At 42.0% G+C, this 18,701-nt stretch overlaps 1 protein-coding gene and 1 long non-coding RNA gene across 3 annotated transcripts in view; one reads left to right on the top strand and one right to left on the bottom strand.

Moving 5' to 3' along the window:
• The first annotated feature begins 561 nt into the window (after nucleotides 1–561).
• LOC125755274 (uncharacterized) lies at nucleotides 562–18,700 on the top strand. The gene is made up of 3 exons (XR_007411258.1): nucleotides 562–1,227; nucleotides 7,128–7,284; nucleotides 18,471–18,700. It is a non-coding gene; the product is annotated as an uncharacterized LOC125755274 (long non-coding RNA).
• Nucleotides 7,956–18,701, bottom strand: part of MALT1 (MALT1 paracaspase) — a 61,220-nt gene continuing 50,474 nt past the window's right edge. For both annotated transcript variants that reach the window (XM_049111269.1, XM_035699200.2), the window contains 4 exons: nucleotides 16,459–16,608; nucleotides 14,204–14,361; nucleotides 12,941–13,066; nucleotides 7,956–11,869 (listed from right to left, as the gene is read on the bottom strand). In XM_049111269.1, the coding sequence (XP_048967226.1) occupies nucleotides 11,429–11,869; nucleotides 12,941–13,066; nucleotides 14,204–14,361; nucleotides 16,459–16,608 (875 nt within the window). In that variant the 3' untranslated portion in view covers nucleotides 7,956–11,428. The remainder of the gene's footprint in view (nucleotides 11,870–12,940; nucleotides 13,067–14,203; nucleotides 14,362–16,458; nucleotides 16,609–18,701) is intronic.

Below are 18,701 nucleotides of genomic sequence, written 5' to 3' on the forward strand. Positions count from 1 at the left end.
CCTCGGTGGGAGGCTGCGGCGTGGGGGGTCCTGGGTGCCGGCAGCACCGGGCGGGGACGCCTCCGAGAAGGCGGCCGCCCAGACCGCCAGCGCCGCCGCGCACCTCTGCCGGCACCGGAGCGCGGGTGGAGCACAGGTGGGCGGGAGCGCGGGTGGAGCGCAGGTGGGCGGGAGCGCGGGTGGCCACAGGTGGGCGGGAGCGCAGGTGGAGCGCAGGTGGGCGGGAGCGCGTGTGACCACAGGTGGGCGGGAGCGCGGGTGGTGCGCAGGTGTGCGGGAGCGCGGGTGGCCACAGGTGGGCGGGAGCGCGGGTGGAGCACAGGTGTGCGGGAGCGCGGGTGGCGCACAGGTGGTGCGGGAGCGCGGGTGACCCGCAGGTGGGCGGGAGTGCGGGTGGCGCGCAGGTGTGTGAGAGCGCGGGTGACCACAGGTGGGCGGGAGCGCGGGTGGCGCACAGGTGTGCGGGAGCCTGTGTGGGGCACAGGGGTGCGGGGAGTGAGCGTGGCCACAGGTGTGCGGGAGCGCGGGTGGCGCACAGGTGCGCGGGAGTGTGTGTGGCCGCAAGTGCACGGGAGCACGCGCGGCCGACGGGAGTAGGGAGCATGTGTGGCGCACAGGTGTACCGGGTGGGGGCGAGCAGCCCCCGCGCAGGCCCACGGACCTGGGTGGGAGCCGTCGGCGCGGGCTCCCAGGGAGCACGTCCCCCGTCCGTCCACCTTAGGCAGGTGCCTGCTCCCCGGGCTCCTGGGCCCCGCGCTCCAGAAGCTGCCCTGTGCGCAGGCGGGAGCGGCAGAGGGGAGCTCCCTGCGGGCCAGCGCGGGGGGCAAGGCGGCGCCCCTGCCCTGGTGCTGAGGACTGCGGGAGGCCGGTCCCAGGGCGCCTCGGCCTGCCAGCGCAGGGTTCCCTTCAGGGGCTGCTGGCCGATCCCTACGGGGGCTCTGGAGACCGCGCATCTGAGGACGACAGCAGCCTTCTCCGAGCGGGTGACAGCATGGAGCGGCACTGGGCCCACACGGCATACCCTGGCCCGGCAACTAGGAAGTGTGCAGTTGCATTATGTCTAAAAAAATGTACGTACCTCTATTAAAAATACTTTACTGTTAAAAAAGGTTACACATCACCTGCGCTTTCAGTACACTGGATCACTGATCACAGGTCACCAGGACACATGTAATAAAGAAGAAGTTTGAGCTGCTGCAGGAGTGACATGTGACACCGAGACAGGAGGTGAGCAAATGCTGTTGGAAAAATGGCCCCTATAGACTTGCCCCCTGTGAGGTTCCCACAGACTGCTCATTTGTCAGAAGCCCAGTGTCTGCGGAGCACAGTAAGGCGAGCACAGCGGTAGCAGGTCACCTGCACCTGCTCACAAGGCCATTGTCACCAGCAGCTCAGACTGGCCTCCTGAACTCCTCCCTTGGACCAGGAAGCTGGAAGCCCTCGGCTGGGCTGGGTTTTGGTCTTCCCCTCCTTTCTCAGCATGGTAGCCTGGCCCAGGTCGCCAGCCGGGGCGGGACGGCTGTGGCTGAGGGGACGGTCCCCAACGGGTGGTGGGCTCCAGTGAGAGGAGATGAGATCCATTGTTTTCACTGAGAAACTTTTTATGCCAATGGAAGGTAACTTGGAAGGAGGTATGTAAGCAGATGAAAGTAGAGATGCTCCAGATGAAATGAGGTGCAGAGACCTAGTCCCACCTGCCAGAGAGAAGCTATTTTTTTTTTTTTTTAGAGACAGCACACACAAGTGTGGGGAGGACAGAGACAATCTTTTTTTTCTTTTTTTTTTTTTTTTTTTAAAGATTTTGTTTATGTATTTGAGAGAGTGAGTGAGCACCAGCAGGGGGAGGGACAGATGGAGAAGCAGGCTCCCCACTGAGCAGGGAACCGATGGGATGTGGGGCTCTATCCCAGGACTCTGGGATCGTGACCTGAGCCAAAAGCAGATACTTTTTTTTTTTTTTTAAAGATTTTTAAAAAATTTATTCATGAGAGACACAGGCAGAGGGAGAAGCAGGCTCCCTGCGAGGAACCCGATGTGGGACTCAATCCCTGGACTCTGAGATCACACCCTGGGCCGAAGGCAGGTGCTAAACCGCTGAGCCACCCAGGGATCCCCCAAACAGATGCGTGACGGCCTGAGCTATCCAGGCGCTCTGAGAGAGAGAATCTTAAGCAGGCTCCGTGCCCAGTGCTGTGCCTGACGTGGGGCTCTATCTCACAACCTTGAGATCGTGACCTGAGCCAAAACCAAGAGTCGGATGTTTAACTGACTGCGTCCCCCAAACACCCCCCAAACAGGAGCTGTTCTTAACAGTTTGAAGACCACCAGACTCAGGTGTGAGGTCAAGTGTTACAAAAGGAAATTGGGAAAGGCGACGGGGCCACTTACACAAGCTGGGGCACAGGACAGAAGACATCGAGGTCAGATAATAGGGTCAGAACCCATGTCTAGCAGCAAGGGGAACACGTGCACGTAGGAGAAATATGGTATAAAAATTATCAATCTTCGAGGAAGACACTAAATCTTTGCAATAGAGTACTGAACATTCTACACAAAGAATGTTAGTTTAGTGGGTGAAACCAAAGCTTATATTAAAATACTTAAAAATATATTTTAACATCTTCCCCTGTTAGAACTCTGTTGAGCATATTATAGCGACATTACTAATTTTTAGGTCAACTCCTTCAGAAATGTTTGGAATGTGACCTGTGACTTTCATCTTTAGAGATGGTCAAATATTTTCTCCTTTAAGAATAATGTTTTAGTGTTTAAAAAATATTTTTCAGGGACGCCTGGGTGGCTCAGTGGTTTAGTGCCTGCCTTTGGCCCAGGGCATGATCCTGGGGTCCCGAGATCGAGTCCATGTCAGGCTCCTGTGTGGAGCCTGCTTCTCCCTCTGCCTGTGTCTCTGCCTCTCTCTGTGTCTTTCGTGAATAAATAAATAAAATCTTAAAAAAAAATTTTTTTTCAAACACTTAGAAGGTTTAAGTATTAAGCCACACTGTTAACACACTTCACAAAAAAAATCACTGTTGGGGGATACCTGGGTGGCTCAATTAGGCAGCTGACTCTGGATTTTGGCTCAGGTCATGATCCTGGGGCCCCCAGAATCAAGCCCTGCATCAGGCTCTGCGCCCAGTGGGAAGTCTGCTCGAAGATTCTCTCTCTCCCTCTGCCTCTGCTCCCCCCGACCCCTGCATGTCTCAAATCAATCAATCTTCAACAACCCCTGTTGGCTCATTTTCTGCTATGTTGGAAAAACAGCAAGTTTAAGTTACCAAATTCAAGATGCCGTTCCTTCTGTTTTCAAAGTAGGATGGTTGGGCAGCCTGGGTGGCTCAGCAGTTTAGCACCACCTTCGGTCCAGGGTGTGATCCTGGAGACCCAGGATCGAGTCCCACGTCAGGCTCCCTGCATGGAGCCTGCTTCTCCCTCTGCCTACGTCTCTGCCTCTCTCTCTCTCTCTGATGAATAAATAAATAAAATCTTTTATTTTTTTTATTTTTATTTTTTTAAATTTTTTATTGGTGTTCAATTTACTAACATACAGAATAACCCCCAGTGCCCGTCACCCATTCACTCCCACCCCCCGCCCTCCTCCCCTTCTACCACCCCTAGTTCGTTTCCCAGAGTTAGCAGTCTTTACGTTCTGTCTCCCTTTCTGATATTTCCCACACATTTCTTCTCTCTTCCCTTATATTCCCTTTCACTATTATTTATATTCCCCGGATGATTGAGAACATATAATGTTTGTCCTTCTCCGACTGACTTACTTCACTCAGCAATAAAATCTTTTAAAAAAACAAAGTAGGATGGTTTTTTGCAAACTTCTTTCAAAGACTTGTATCTCTTAGATATAATAGTTGATACTCCGTCAAGTATGAGCATTTAATGTCATGCCAGTTTTGCATTGATTCAGCACTTATTACTCAATAATGATTGTGTATCTCCCCATCATCGGGTAATAAGCAGCAGCACTGGAGAGTAATAATGGGCTCTGTTCTGGGTCTGGGTCGTCCTGCCTCTGCCACTTGTCAGCTATCCAGGGTGAATTAGCATCTTGATTTAGCCTTACAGTTTCCTCTTCTGTTGTTGAGACATTAAATGAGGCCTGTGTGTAAAATGTTTGTACGTAGCACGTAGAACGTAAAGCACCCCACCCCAAGCCTTGCTTCCTTCCTTTGCATAAACGTGTACCGCTGAAGCTCCCATGTATTCATTCGATAATGTTGATGAACCACTTGCTCTACAAAAATAGTGGATGCAAGCTGCCCTTAAAAGAGTCAGTTTGGAGGAAAAAAATAAAAAAATCAGTGTGGGGGGAGGAATCGTGACTAGGAAAGGGAATAGCTTGCCCACAGTGGTGTTTCTTGCAGTGTATGCAAAGTAATCCAAAATTATTTTCAAATATGTGATTAGTTTTGAAAATCACTTGCAAATGTTCACTTCCAGCCACGATGTGATGATAGGACTGGATTCGCTCTCCCACCACGAACAAGTAGGAAGCCATACTCAAAGTACGAAACAATAGTTTTTTTTTTTTTTTTTTTCAGAAACAATAGTTTTTAGACATTGGACAAAGGTCACAGGTCACGATCTGTGAGAGAAGCGAGACAGGGAAGCACTGTGGGTTCTCAGCGTTTGGGCTGTCGTGGAGGGAGGTTCTGGAACTGTTTGGACAGTTTACTGTGGTTATGTAGGAGACTGTTCCTGGTTTTTAAAATTAATTAGTTAGTTAAAATGTTCCTGTTTTTAAGCAGTACACACAAGTATTTAGGGGCAAAAAGGCAACATTTTGAACAGTTTGGGAAAAAGATCATTTGTAGATGTAGACATAGATACAAATATATATATATATACACACACACACATTTATGAGACAAAATGATAAAACATGGAAAAATGTTAACATAGGGAATCAGGGTGAAGGGAATATGGGAATTCTTTGTACAAGTTTTGAAGTTTTTATGTAAGCTTGAAAGTGTTTCAAAATTTTTAAAAAGTCAAAAAAATTTTAAGAAGTCGAAGTATTAGTGACTTATTAATGTAGGAACACTCAGCCATCTGTTTCTACTACTTCTACTACTTAAATGCCGTTCAAACACGATGCAGAAAAAACAGGAATTCCTTCAGATTTGTGGTAATTACTTTAGACTTAGCTATTTTTTAACAGAATAAAAAGCACTGAAGCTTAGCATATTTACATTGTACAGTGTGTATATCTGTACTTGTAAATTACACATCTGTTTCCTGTATAAAAACTGGAAGATCCAGGTAAGCAAAGACAAATAATTTCAGCAGAGAAACACTGCTCATCAATTGTCTTTCTGTGTAGTCATAATATACTTTATACTGGTAACTGGTGACATTAAATTTCCATGCTTTCTGAAACGTGATTTTGGAGTAAACAACATTCAATTGCAACTTATTTTTAAGCATTTAAAAATTTTTTTTTTAAAAAGATTTTATTCATTCATTCATTAATGAGAGATACAGAGGGAGGCAGAGCCATAGGCAGAGAAGCAGGCTCCATGCAGGGAACCCGATGTGGGACTTGATCCCGGGACTCCAGGATCATGCCCTGAGCTGAAGGCATATGTTCAACCATTGAGCAACCCGAGGGTCATGATCCCAAGATCAAGAGTTGCATATCCCAACAACTGAGCCCTCCAGCTATCCCAATTACAACTTATTTTAGAAGGTGATACTACATTGCCAATACTATTTTTTTAAATAAAGATTTTATTTTATGGAGAGAGGCAGAGGGAGAAGCAGGCTCCCTGAGTGGAGCCCAATGCAGGACTCGATTCCAGGACCCCGGGATCACGACCTGAGCCAAAGGCAGGCGCTCAACCACTGAGCCACCCAGGCGTCTCATTGCCAACTATTAGGAGTACTTTGTAGGAAGCACCTTAGTAACAAATAATATACACCATACTGTGTGTGTACTGACTGCTATGGTTTTGAGAAAGCCAGATTCCAAGGATGAGGAGCCTTTTCAAAGCGCTGGCTCTTGAAAGGACTTAGCATCTCAGTGCTGCTCGTTCTGTAAAGTACTAGAAGATAAACAGAAGCACAGACAAGCTGTAGGGCACACTTCAAGCCACACTACTGTTGGGTGGTGAGGACAAGCAGACTCCTCCTTAGTAAAGTCACACTTTGTGTCCGATGCTGAAATATTTTTAATGGGGGGGTCACCTGGGGGCCTCAGTGGTTGAGTGTCTGTCTTTGGCTCAGGTGGTGATCCCAGGGTCCTGAGATCGAGTTCTGCATCAGGCTCCCTGCGGGGTCCTGAGATCGAGTTCTGCATCAGGGAGTCTGCTTCTCCCTCTACCTATATATCTCTACCTCTCTCTATGTGTCTCTCATGGATAAATAAAAATCTTAAAAATAAAAAAAAATTTTAAAATGAAGTGTTTTTAATGCTGTCAACTTGCAAAAAGAATTAAATATGCTTATACAAACATTCTTATATTCTGGGTATTGTTCTCTTTACTAATTTTTTTATCAATATGAAAAGTAGGTCATATAAGGGAAAGTATTAAAAACATATTTTTTAATTAGGCCTGGATAAAGCCCACAATGTCAAAATAGAAGGACAGGTCGAAATTGCACAAAAGTAACGTGTAAGTTAAAAAAAAATGTTTATTTTAGAGAGAGAGCACAAGGAGGAGGGCGGGGAATCTCAAGCAGACTCCATGCTGAGGGCAGAGCCCAACACAGAGCTTGATCTCAAGACCCTGAGATCATGACCTGAGCCAAAATCAAGGATCAATGCTTAACCAACTGCATCGCCCAGGTAACCTAAAAGTATTGTGCAAATTCTGAGTGTTTGGCATTAGTTAATAGTTAAATTAGTTAATTAGTTAATAGCTAAAAGCCTATTAGTTAATAGCTAAAAGCACCTGGGTGGCTCAGTTGGTTAAGCATCCAGCCCCGAGTCTGGCTCCCTGCTCACCCAGGAGCCTGCTTCTCCCTCTCCCTCCGCCCTTATCCCTCCCACCCTGCTTGTGCTCTCTCTCTCGCCATCTCAAATAAGTAAATAATATCTTAAAAAAAATACTAGGGGAATATTCAAATAACAGGAAACAATTTAAAATTTATTAGGCCTTTTGTTAAAAAATCAGATCTCATCCTGATACCATACTTGTGCCGAATCTACGTGTCAGTGTGTCGACGATCCGAGCTGTGGCTAGGTGATTGGATTTACGGAGTCTAACAAGTCAAAAACAATTTTGACTACTGAAGAGACCACCTCATGGTTGCTCTGTGTGCAAGTAAGAGGTATGAAAAGTAATCAGCACGGGGAGGGGGGGGGACCAGGAAAGGTCTATACTGTGTGTGTACTGACTGTTATTGTCCCTTTTGTATGTCAGTATCCTTTAAAGACTTTCCTTCTCAAGGTTGTGATTTATTTGGCCTGTTCACTTCAGCTGGATACCGCTAATGTTTTCTATTGGATGATCCGTGTGTTAACTTTTTTTTTTTTTTTAAAGAAGGTTTTCTTAGTTATTTGACAGAGTGAGAGTGAGAGCCCACGCACAAGCAGGGGGAGCAGCAGGCAGAGGGAGAGGGAGAGGGAGAAGCAGGCTCCCCACTGATCAGGGAACCCGTTGTGGGGCTCGATCCCAGGAGCCTGAGATCATGACCTGAGCTGAAGGCAGATGCTTAACCAGCGGAGCCACCCAGGCACCCCTGACTTAACTTTTTTAAAATTAGAAAACATGTAACTTATCATTGCTAACTTTAGGACTTTGAAGTTACTTTCCAGAAAATACCCCTTCCCCAGGATCAAATATTAGCTCTGGATTTAGGGTGAGCCTTTACTATCCTAATCTCTTCCTCCCATTGTCGTTGGTATCAGTGGGTTGCCCTTCCTAAATTCTACTGATGTATAAAGCCCTCTAATGTTATAAAGCAACTGGCATATAGAAGAGACAAAAAATACACGACTGTTAGTTTAAAAAATGTTTTAAAATTATAAATACATGCCTTAAAAAATTCAAATATACAGGATAAACAACCGCATAGTTGAGTATGGAAGCCACTGGCTGGATTTCCATTGTTCAAGTTATCACACGGGGTTGGAGGGTAGCGGAGGACACACCAGCGGAGGACACGGACACATTTCCATCATTACAGAAGGCCCACTGGGCAGTTCACTGGCTACCACCCTACAGTAACCATAATTAAGCACTAGTATATACATGGCTCATTATAAGAGGTTCTGCATATACTCTGAACACAAGTACCTTATCAGACATGAGTTTTACACTTTCTCCTGTGCTGTGGTTGTCTTTTCACTTTCTCGATGGTGTTCTCTAAAACAGAAGAGTCATTTTGAGGAAGTTCAATTTATTTATTTTTCCTTGTTGCTTGTGCATTTGGTGTTGTCGCTAAGAAACCACTGCTTCGTCCAAGGTCACTAAGATTTACTTGTATGTTTTCTTGTCAGTTTTACAGTTTTAGCTCTTATATTTAGGTATAGGATCCTTTCTGGGTTGAAATTTGTATGTAGTATGGGGGAGGGGGGTTCTTTAGCACTTGGCTATACAGTTGTCCTAGGTCTATTCGTTGAGAAGATTACTCTTTCTTACTGAATGCTATTGGCAGTATTGTCAAAAATTAATTGATCATAAACATTATAGGCTTATTTCTGGATTCTCAGATACAATTTATATCCCTGTAATCCATGTTTATCTTCATACCAGTGTCACACTGTTCGTTACTGTAGCTTTGTAGTTAATTTCTGTAATTAGTTAAGTGTGAATCTTCCAACTTTGTTCTTTTTCAAGATTGTTCTGGCTTTTGTATTTTCCATGCGAGTTTTATCATTTTATCAATTTTGTGTTTCTGTATAAATTTTACCAGTTTGTCAATTTTTGCAAACCAGGCAGCTGGGATTTTGATAGGAACTGCAGGAACTCTGTGGAGCAATTTGGGAGCAATCTTAACAATGTAAAGTCTTTCACTCCATGAGCAAAAATGTATTTCCATTTATTTAGGTCTTCTTTTAATTTCTTTCAACAATGTTGTATAGTTTTTATTCATCTCAATGCTACTGTAGATAGAACTTTTAAAAATCTCAATTTCACTGAACATTCACTGCTGACACAGAAATAAAACTGATCTTTGTATATTGATCTTTCTATCCTGTAGCCTGGTGAACTCATTTCGTAGTTTTCAAATGAAACTTCTTAGAATTTTCTATCTAATAAGATTGTCATCTGTGAATAGATAGTTTTCCTTCTTTCCAGTAGGATTAACTTTTCTTTTTCTAGCCTAAATGCCCTGCAGGACCTCAAGAACCAAGGTTGAATAGAAGGGGCAAGAGTGAATGTCCTTGTCTTCTTATTCCTGATGTTAGGGGGAGGACATTCAGCATTCAGTTTGTTGCCAATAATGATGTTAGGTGTGGGCTTTTTGTAGTTGCTCTTTATCATATTGGGGAATTTCCATTTTATTCCTAGTTTGTTAACTATTTTTAATCATGAATGGGTGCAGAATTTTATACGTTCTGCAGCTATTAAGCAAGTCAATGTAGTAGTTTTGTCCTTTATGAATATGGGATGGTTGATACTCATTATTTATGAGCCTATATTTGTGAATTTACCAGTTTATTTGTAAAATGTGTAATCCCCAAATCAAAACTGTCAGCACTTTAATGATCACTCATATATATGTGCAGACCTATGAAAATTTTGAGTTTCGCTGATATGCATGTTCCCAGTGGGGGAGAACAAGGCCATGGTTCACCTTCCTGTTCCAGCTCCACCCCAGACATGACCAGAAGATGAGGGGCCAGGGGCAGGGCTGTGTGAGCTTTGGCTCCGGGGCCAGCTGGACGGGTATGAATCCCAACTCTGGCAGTTATTAGTGGGGTAGCCTCAGGAAGTCACTTAATATTTTTGAACCTCATTTTCTTTGTAAAATAAAACAATATACACCAGGATAAATTGTTCTCAGGATTTAAGATTATATATAATCTATTTGAGATATGAATGCACACACATACGTGCGCACACATTTCCCCTAGGAGCAATGGCTCTGCATTCACTGGTTCAGTTTTCATTGTGACTTCCTAGATTATAACTACTGTGAATAATGAGAATTATTTGCATTCGACGTTGATTTTTGGATGTTACACAAACCTTGCATTCCTGGGATCAATCTTACTTGGTCATGGTATATGATCCTTTTTATTATGTTGCCAGACTCAGTTTGCTAGTATTTTGTTGATAACTTTTTGATCTGTTTTCTTGCGATGTCTTCACCTGGTTTTGTATCAGCGTAATAGTGGCTTCATAAAATGAGTTGGGAAGTGTTCTCTCTCCTTACATTTTTGGGAGAGAGTTTACAAACGATTGGTGTAATTCTCTAAATGTTTGGTAGGATACAGTAGCGAAGCCACCTGAGGCTGGTATTTTCTTTGTGGAATGTTTTAAGATTACTAATTCAGTATTTTTGTTATTGGCACTTGCCATTTTAACTTGCTTTAGGTAGGACAAAAGGTGGTAAGATTCTCTCTTAAGGCCAGTAAAATTCATTAAGAAAATGTTCTCAAAAAAAAAAAAAAGAAGAAGAAGAAAAAAAAGAAAATGTTATCAAGGAGGACATATCCAGTGTTGGTAAGATTCAGAGAAGCAGCTGCCAAGATTATTCAGTGGCAGAAGCATCCTGCTGTCTTGCTCTAAGACAGACAAACATTTCGTCACCTCTCCATGTGCTTTCCTGACCTTAGGAACCATAAATTTCCGCCTGTTCTACATAAGATTTATATTTATATACAAACCTCGTAACTGATGCTTGCAGTGACGTCCTATAATCACAAAGTAAGGTTTATACATTTCTAAGATTATATACAGACCTGCATATTTACATATTATCTTTAAATCCATCTACAAATGTAACACCTCAGAACCTGTCAGGAAGGTAGCGTGTAGTGGAATAAACACTGGAATGGAAACCTGGAGGTCTCAGTTCTGGTGCCAGCTCTAACGTACACAAGATGCCTCCATCTGTTTCTCCCACTGATGAAACTGGGTTAAGTGTGATCATCACCAGGGTTTTTTGCCCTGATTCTAAAAATACAATGACTCACTCTACAATAACGTCATTCCCATCGTTCTTACTTCAGAGTGCTCAAAATGAAAATATTTTTGTTATAAACACACGAACATATACACATCCATCCTTTACTCTTACAGAACAAGTCAACCAATTCATCAGCTCCTAAGAGAGAAGAAGAGGGTCCGTGGGTAAATAATATAATTCCAACACCTGAAAGTCCTGAGTTTGCTATGAAATATCTTTACTAATCTTCTCTCTCTTCGAATAGGTATTTGCTTCTTCATGATGCTTCCCTTCATGTCAGTCCTGTTGCACAGGAGGCATCTGGTAATTATGACAACTTCCAACAACAAGGAGGTCACTTTTCAGAAATTCGGAGTGCATCGGAGAGACTGAATGGCACGTCATCAGTTGTCTCCACTGGCACATTGCTCCTACCGAACTGGCATGGATAGTGGTGGGTGTGGTGACTTGACATAAATGCATCTGCCGTCCGGCTGCAGCGACAGCCATCTGATGGCAAGATGTTACTTGAGTTGCCAAGGTGTGAATGGTAAACCCCGTGGAATGAGTCTTGAGACGAGTGGTAGTGGCCGCCTCCCGCTGAGGTGGATGCTGAGCTCTGGTAAGGGCCATTACACATAATACAAGTTTGGAAGCAAGTCTTCCTTCCCAAACCTCGGTGAATGTCCAGTTTGGCAATGAGGGGTTTCCCAACATTCACCTCCTGCTTCTCCTCTACGGTATCTTCCAGTCCTGAGTACTGATATGACAGGCAGACTGTGAAGATGAGATGTTCCTGAAAGGGAAAAGAAACAATTATTTTTATCAATTGTGAAAGCATCTCAATCTTAAGAGTACTTACTGACATATACAAATACACATGATCACACAACAACAGCAGCCACTCTCACTCCCCTTTCCCAGGTTCTAAATCCCCAAGGCCCGTTTACCCCTTCCCCACACTCAGGAAGGCCCGCTATAATCGCCTTCCCTTTCCCTCATTCAGTACTTTCAACTAACTGGTGGAACTCTAGATCCTGCTCCTGACAGCAGCCAGAGTCACAGCGCCCTTGTACCATACTCTGGGTGAACAGTGGAAAGGTGTTTTCTAAGCAGTGGGGGTTGAGAAACTTACCCTTCCCTATTAGTGAAGATGGAGAATGATCCCTTAATGAAAAAATCTGGCTTTACACCTAGGCCAGAAGTTTAGCTGTTTTAAAAAACATGAAATAATAATCCACAGTCCCAGGTGGAGAAATACCACTGAATCCGATCATTAGGGTTATTACAAAGACAAAGGAGACTGCAGGTAGATTAGCTAGGAATAGGATGACAATAGTCTGTGTTGTTCCTTAACTAGGAAATGATTACTTGAAGATGCAAAGGTATCTTTTTTTTAAAGATTTTATTTATTTATTCATGAGAGACACAAAGAGAGAGAGAGAGAGAGAGAGAGAGAGGCAGAGGCACAGGCAGAGGGAGAAGCAGGCTCCATGCAGGGAGCCCGACATGGGACTTAATCCTGGTTCTCCAGGATCAGGCCCTGGGCTGCAGGCGGCGCCAAACCGCTGTGCCACCAGGGCTGCCCGATGTGAAGGTATTTAAAAGCAGACCATGCTCTGTATCTCTAAGTTTTCAAAAATGTGGAGAGTAATCACATGTGCTCTCACACAAAAACCCTCAGGCCACTACCAGGGACAGAACAGAATATGCAAGGGTCACTGATGAGACGCACTGTGTATCACTTACCTCTACTTCAATTTAATACCAATGAAGCAGCTCATCTATAAACTAATACAAGTGTCACACACCAACATGAACTTTCACTTTCATTAAGTTAGTAGTTATAAACAGGACAAGTAATAACCTTTAATTTTTGCAGCGAACTGAGCCTAGTGTAGAGGCAATGCTTGGGAAGATCCTTGGATACTAAATAGCTGCCAGTTTCTTCAGGCGTCCCTTTATTTGCATCTTTTGGATCAATATCTAAATCCTGTGAAAATCAGCAGACGTTATTAATGAAATCACTTAGGTCACAACGTAGTCTATGACAGTAAACTATCTGAACAGGTATTGCTCTCTCATGAATTTTGGCCTGAGAGGTGAGCCCTTTGCTAGGACTAAAGAAACTGTAAGAACGACATTCTAGAGTCTAACAGGAATTCTAAATTGTGCACAGATACATTTAAAAAGTTAGCTCTGCAAGGCTAGTTACTTTCAAACTACCCCTAGGAGTACTTCTTAGTCCACTTGAGCTTCCTTTAGGGTTCCAGCCCTGTTAGTGTGTGACTCCTGGATTCTCTTCCTGCTCACTCAACACTTTTGGGAAGGTGTAGGGGGATTTACATGATTCATATATTTAAAAAGAATAAATGGACGTGTACATACAGGCAGCCCTTCCCTTTTTCTTCTCTAAGAGCCAAGCCCTGGCTGAGAGCGGGAGATCTGTTCTGGAACTTCAGAGAGAAGGCCTCAGGCTCTCCCTGCCCAACGCCCAGGAGGCCCAAGCGAGTCCAGCACTGTCAGGGTTGGTAGACAGACCTGTCTAATCTGGGGTTCAGGGCTGGACCGTTTGCTCTCACACAAAGCAGTGTCCTCTGTGAAGCCTTTATCAGTAGCAAGGGTGATGTTCTGGATTTGTCTTGCTCCTTGCTTACTTCTCAATTTACTACAGTCATGTAGGAAAGAGGAGCACTATTTATTGGCTTCTTTAGGCCAACGGAAATAAATGAAATAAATGATGATATCTTAATTTTCAGAAAAAACAACTAAATTTCTATGCTTCCAATATACTATAATTTTACTTCTTCACACTTGATATCCTCCTCAGGGCTAAGGAAATTAAAGGCTTCTTTCCTAGGTGAACTTTAGCCATTCCTAAATTTGATAAATTTAGCATATTTGGGGGGTTAGTTTTTAAATGTAATATAATATATATTAAATATGAAAAACAGACTAATGCTAAATACTAATAATACTAAAATACAAATAAGTATTTAGATAAATGGAATATATATGTACTCATATTTCCTTTAAATTTACCATCAACTTTAAGTTTCCATATGTTTAGTCTTTAGTAAGTGACGCTATACCGTCCAATTTTGAGTAAAAGAAGAAAGGGGGTTCTTACAAGAGGGAAATCGGTGACATAGGCGTCGCACATCACCACGTCGGGTGGCTTGTGGACTATGCTCGTGTAGATTATCATGACATTGGAGAACTCGGCGGCAAACCCTAACTGAATCTGAACGCCACACTGAAATTTAAGACACATACTTTCTGGGAGTTCTGAAAAAGAACAAAAAGAACAACTTATTTGAGAAGTGCTTGGTAAGTGTTCTGATAAGCAACAGGCAATTGTTCTTTATGGGACAAAATATAGTGAGAGCTTCTGCTTTCGCTTAAAAATGTTCTATAACACATTGTTGAAAGACACACAGACACACATGCATGCACTTAAAGAAAGAGAAAAAAAAAGCCCCATGTTCTGCTGGTCAAGCAAATAAGAATCTTTCATTGACTATTTCCTTATAGTTCTCATCCCTCTGCATATGTAACTTTCACAGTGGGAATCGAAAGTATCCATACAGTTGTAGATAAATTTTCACTGTTGCCTCAATCTTCATGAAAACAGTTAAGAAAGCATAATGTCACTGAATATTTGTTACTTTGAACAATTCTACTACTCTTGAGTATCTGTGGTATTTCTGGGTTTTATTGTTTTTCTATCATAGTCATTATTTCGAATATATATGTACTTAATGCTTTAGGATTATTAGATACAGCTACTCGATGGTCCCTCACACATGTGACATCTCCTTTTATATAGAATATAAATAGATCTCACCATAACATTTCCAAAATGAAGTAACATTAATTTTCGAAGTGTGTACCTAGTTGATGGTATTAAAAAGGAAAAACTGTACTATCATAGTTTTAATTTTATTTTCTCTAATTACTACTTAAGTTTACCATTTTCTGTATTTGTTTCTTAATTATTAATATATTCTCAATTGTGTAGGCTGAATTTGCATCCTTTGATGATTAACTGAGGGAGTCTTAACGTTTTTCCTTTTACCACTTTGCGTGCGCTCTAACATAAAAAATACCAAATCTGTTACAAAAAAAAAAAAAAAAGCTCTTTCTAGACAAACTCTCCACGTCTCTAGAGCCTGTTCGCCTTTGGTAAGGTGACATTTACCCATATCTAAAAGATAAGAATTAAGTATTATTTTAAGACCACAATTTTTTCATTATGTTTTAAATATTTAGGCCAAGAACTATCCTGCAAATCCAGTGATGTTTTCAGTATCACTTACTCACTCAACAACTATTTTCCTGAACACCTAGTATGTGCCAGGCATAGTTCAAAGTAAAGAACAGATAAAAATATTGGACGAGCCCACGTCTAAAGTTTCTTTCTTTCTTTTTTTTTTAATGCGAAGTCCTAATTGGCTTTATTAGGCAGGCAATTCATGAATTCAGCAGCATCTCATACAGCAAGTAAAGAAATTCTCTCTTTGTTTCATTTCATAAAGGTTGTATTTACTGTTGATTTTTACCACCACGATTTTGTTACTGTTGTTGTTTAGGGCTTTTTTTAAAGGAAAAGAATCAATTTCTTTTTTTTTTCATTTCAATTACTTATCCAACTATCTGAAAATCCAAGACACTATATTTGTGGCATTTTATTTTAATGTGCTTTAACATATTTACCAAAAATATATCTTAGAGAACAGACTATTAGAAAAGGAAAGATATTATATAGAAGTTCAACGAATACAACTTTCAATTATCTACAGTAAGGGATACATAATACAGATATTTGGGACTCACAACAAATCTAAAATCTTCATTTCGGTCAATAATTTAAACTTACTTTTTCACTAAGTCACATAGAATTACCCAGGGTAATGAAGTTACAGGTATGATTTCCACCTCACCTTCTATTGTCTTGCTCACTGACTCATGGATTCAAGAGTCAAAGACAGAGAATACTCAGTAATATTTATGAGCACGTAGTATTTGCTGACGAGCGTGCTTCTCTATTTACGTGTGTGATCTCATTCAAGCCCAGCAACCTTACCAGGTATTATTTCTTGTCCCCATTTATAGGTAACGTGCTTATCCAGTGGTAGAGACAGGATCAGAACCCAAACCTGTCTGATTTTTCAAATAGCACACTTCCAACAGCTCACAAAAGAATAGGATCTAAGGGACTGTATATTACATAAGTTGTTTAGTCTTGGGTTTGCCCACCAGGCTAAAATATTTTCACTACAAAATCAAGAGGAAAACTATTTATTCAGGAGAGAAAAAATCTCCTTCATCATTTAATGCAGCATAGTATAGAAAAATCTCACAAAAAGCCAGACGTCACCGTACCATGTGCCTTGGCCCATTGTAGATTCCGAACCAGAGATTCTGCGGAATAGGCTGTTCCCTGAATCGGGTCAGTAAGTGCTCTCTTTTCAGATAAGCTACTCCGGATCTCTAGAGCCTGTTTGCCTTTGGTAAGGTGACATTTCCCCATATCTGAAAGATAAGAAATAAGTATTAAGACCACAATCTTTCTGTGTTTAAAATATTTAAGTCAAGAATTCTCCAGCAAATCCAGTTACGGCCTCAGTATCACTCACGCACTCAACAACTATTTTCTTGAACACGTACTATGTGCCAGGCACGGTTCAAAGTAATGAGCAAACAGAGAAAATATTGGGCCAGGCCACTTCTAAAGGCCCCCTTTTAGCTTTTATCTTCTATAATTCTATTATCGTATCCCTAATATTTGAAGCTTTAACATTTACAAAGATCTAGAAGTATATTCTTTACTACAAGGGTAGACATGGTAATTTTATGTCTATACTCTGCTGAGAAATACATGTATTTAGTAAACAAATGTCTACTTATCTATGAGAAAGGAAGATATCATGCCATCTTTATCTCAGATATCTTTAAGAAATAATGTGTTACAACCACTGATATGGCTAAATCACCATAAGTCCTCTCTCCCCTGACTCAAAATAAGCACCATCCAATGTAGTATGTATATTCCCGTGCATATCTTAATTTTCACTCATGCATAGGCACTGGTAAGTAGTTTATGCCAATGTTTTAGGTTTTAAGCTTAACAAATGTTATGCTGTATGCATGCTTTGTGTTTTCACCCAACATGTTTTAGGCAAGGACTTGTGACAATTGATAAACATCAATTTAAATTTACAAAGCCATATATATCATATTCTTTAATGTGAATAAATTATAGTTTCTCTTACTTCTATTTTTATTATTATTTATTATTATTATTAATTAATAAAGTCATAAAGTAATAATATCTGGCCCCTGGTATGTAGTTACTTATCTGAAAAAAAAAAAGAGGTAAAACTAAGATTCTGAAAGAGAAGAATCTATTCTTAAATAGAAGCTAAATATAAAAAACAGATGAAAGCAGAACTTTTCCGGTTGAAGCAGGATGGTGGGGGGAGGTCAAAGATCTGGCTATGTTAAATGGGAAAGTGGTTAAGTCAGGTGATCCAGCTAAGAGATCTACACACAGATAAAAATATGAAAATAAACAAAGGTGACTCACAGCTCTTAGTGAAATACTCACATACCTTATCCTCTACGTGCCATCTTTGGAACACCCATGAAACTCCATTTTCCATGGGCTAGTTCATAAAAGAATTGCCTTTGGGTATGGTTTTTAAAATGGCATTTCAAAAAAATACCTGGCAGTCTACTGGTATAGTAGTGTATGTACTTGTTCAGCACCCGATGGGAGCATAACATTATCCCGAGAAGGAAAAGGCAGAGAAGGAAATGGAAGACATGATGTTAGCCATCTAGGATTGTGTCCTGAAAGCAGAATTTAAAAACCACTAAGGGGCAGCCCGGGTGGCTCAGCGGTTTAGCGCCGCCTTCAGCCCAGGGCCTGATCCTGGAGACCTGGGATCGAGTCCCACATCAGGCTCCCTGCATGGAGCCTGCTTCTCCCTCTGCCTGTGTCTCTGCCTCTCTTTCTCTCTCTGTGTGTGTCTCTCATGAATAAATAAAATCTTTAAAAAAAAAAAAAAAAACACTAAGTCGGGATGCCTACGTGGCTCAGTGGTTGGGCATCTGCCTTTAGCTCAGGGCATGATCCCGGGATCAAGTCCTGCTTTGGGCTCCCTGCAAAGAGCCTGCTTCTCCCTCTGCCTGTGTCTCTGGCCCTCTCTGTGTGTCTCTCATGAATGAATAAATAAAATCTTAAAAAAACAAACAAACCCATAAGTCCATCATGAAAAAAATGAACCCAGGCTTCTCCACTAGGGCCTCAAAATTTCTATAAAGTTGTATCTGTCTGTTACAGGGAGAGGATGCTCTCTGGATGTTTTTTTTTTTTTTTTTCTCTGCACTAGGCTTGAAGCACAGAGCAGTGAGGATGAAACTTCACAGATTCCAGTCTTGCCTGGGACCAGCTTTGCAGCTGGATCATGCTGCAGAGATGGCACAGAGCTCAGTCACCAGAGAAAGGAGGAGGGAGGAAGAAGCAAAACAGGAGTGCTGCTGAACATTCTAGAAAAAATTGTTTTACAAAAATAAATACTAATTCCAAACCTGCACAATAACAGTAGGAATAAAATAATTAT

The sequence above is a fragment of the Canis lupus genome, chromosome 1 (assembly GCF_003254725.2).
Source record: "Canis lupus dingo isolate Sandy chromosome 1, ASM325472v2, whole genome shotgun sequence".
Lineage (NCBI taxonomy): Eukaryota > Metazoa > Chordata > Mammalia > Carnivora > Canidae > Canis > Canis lupus.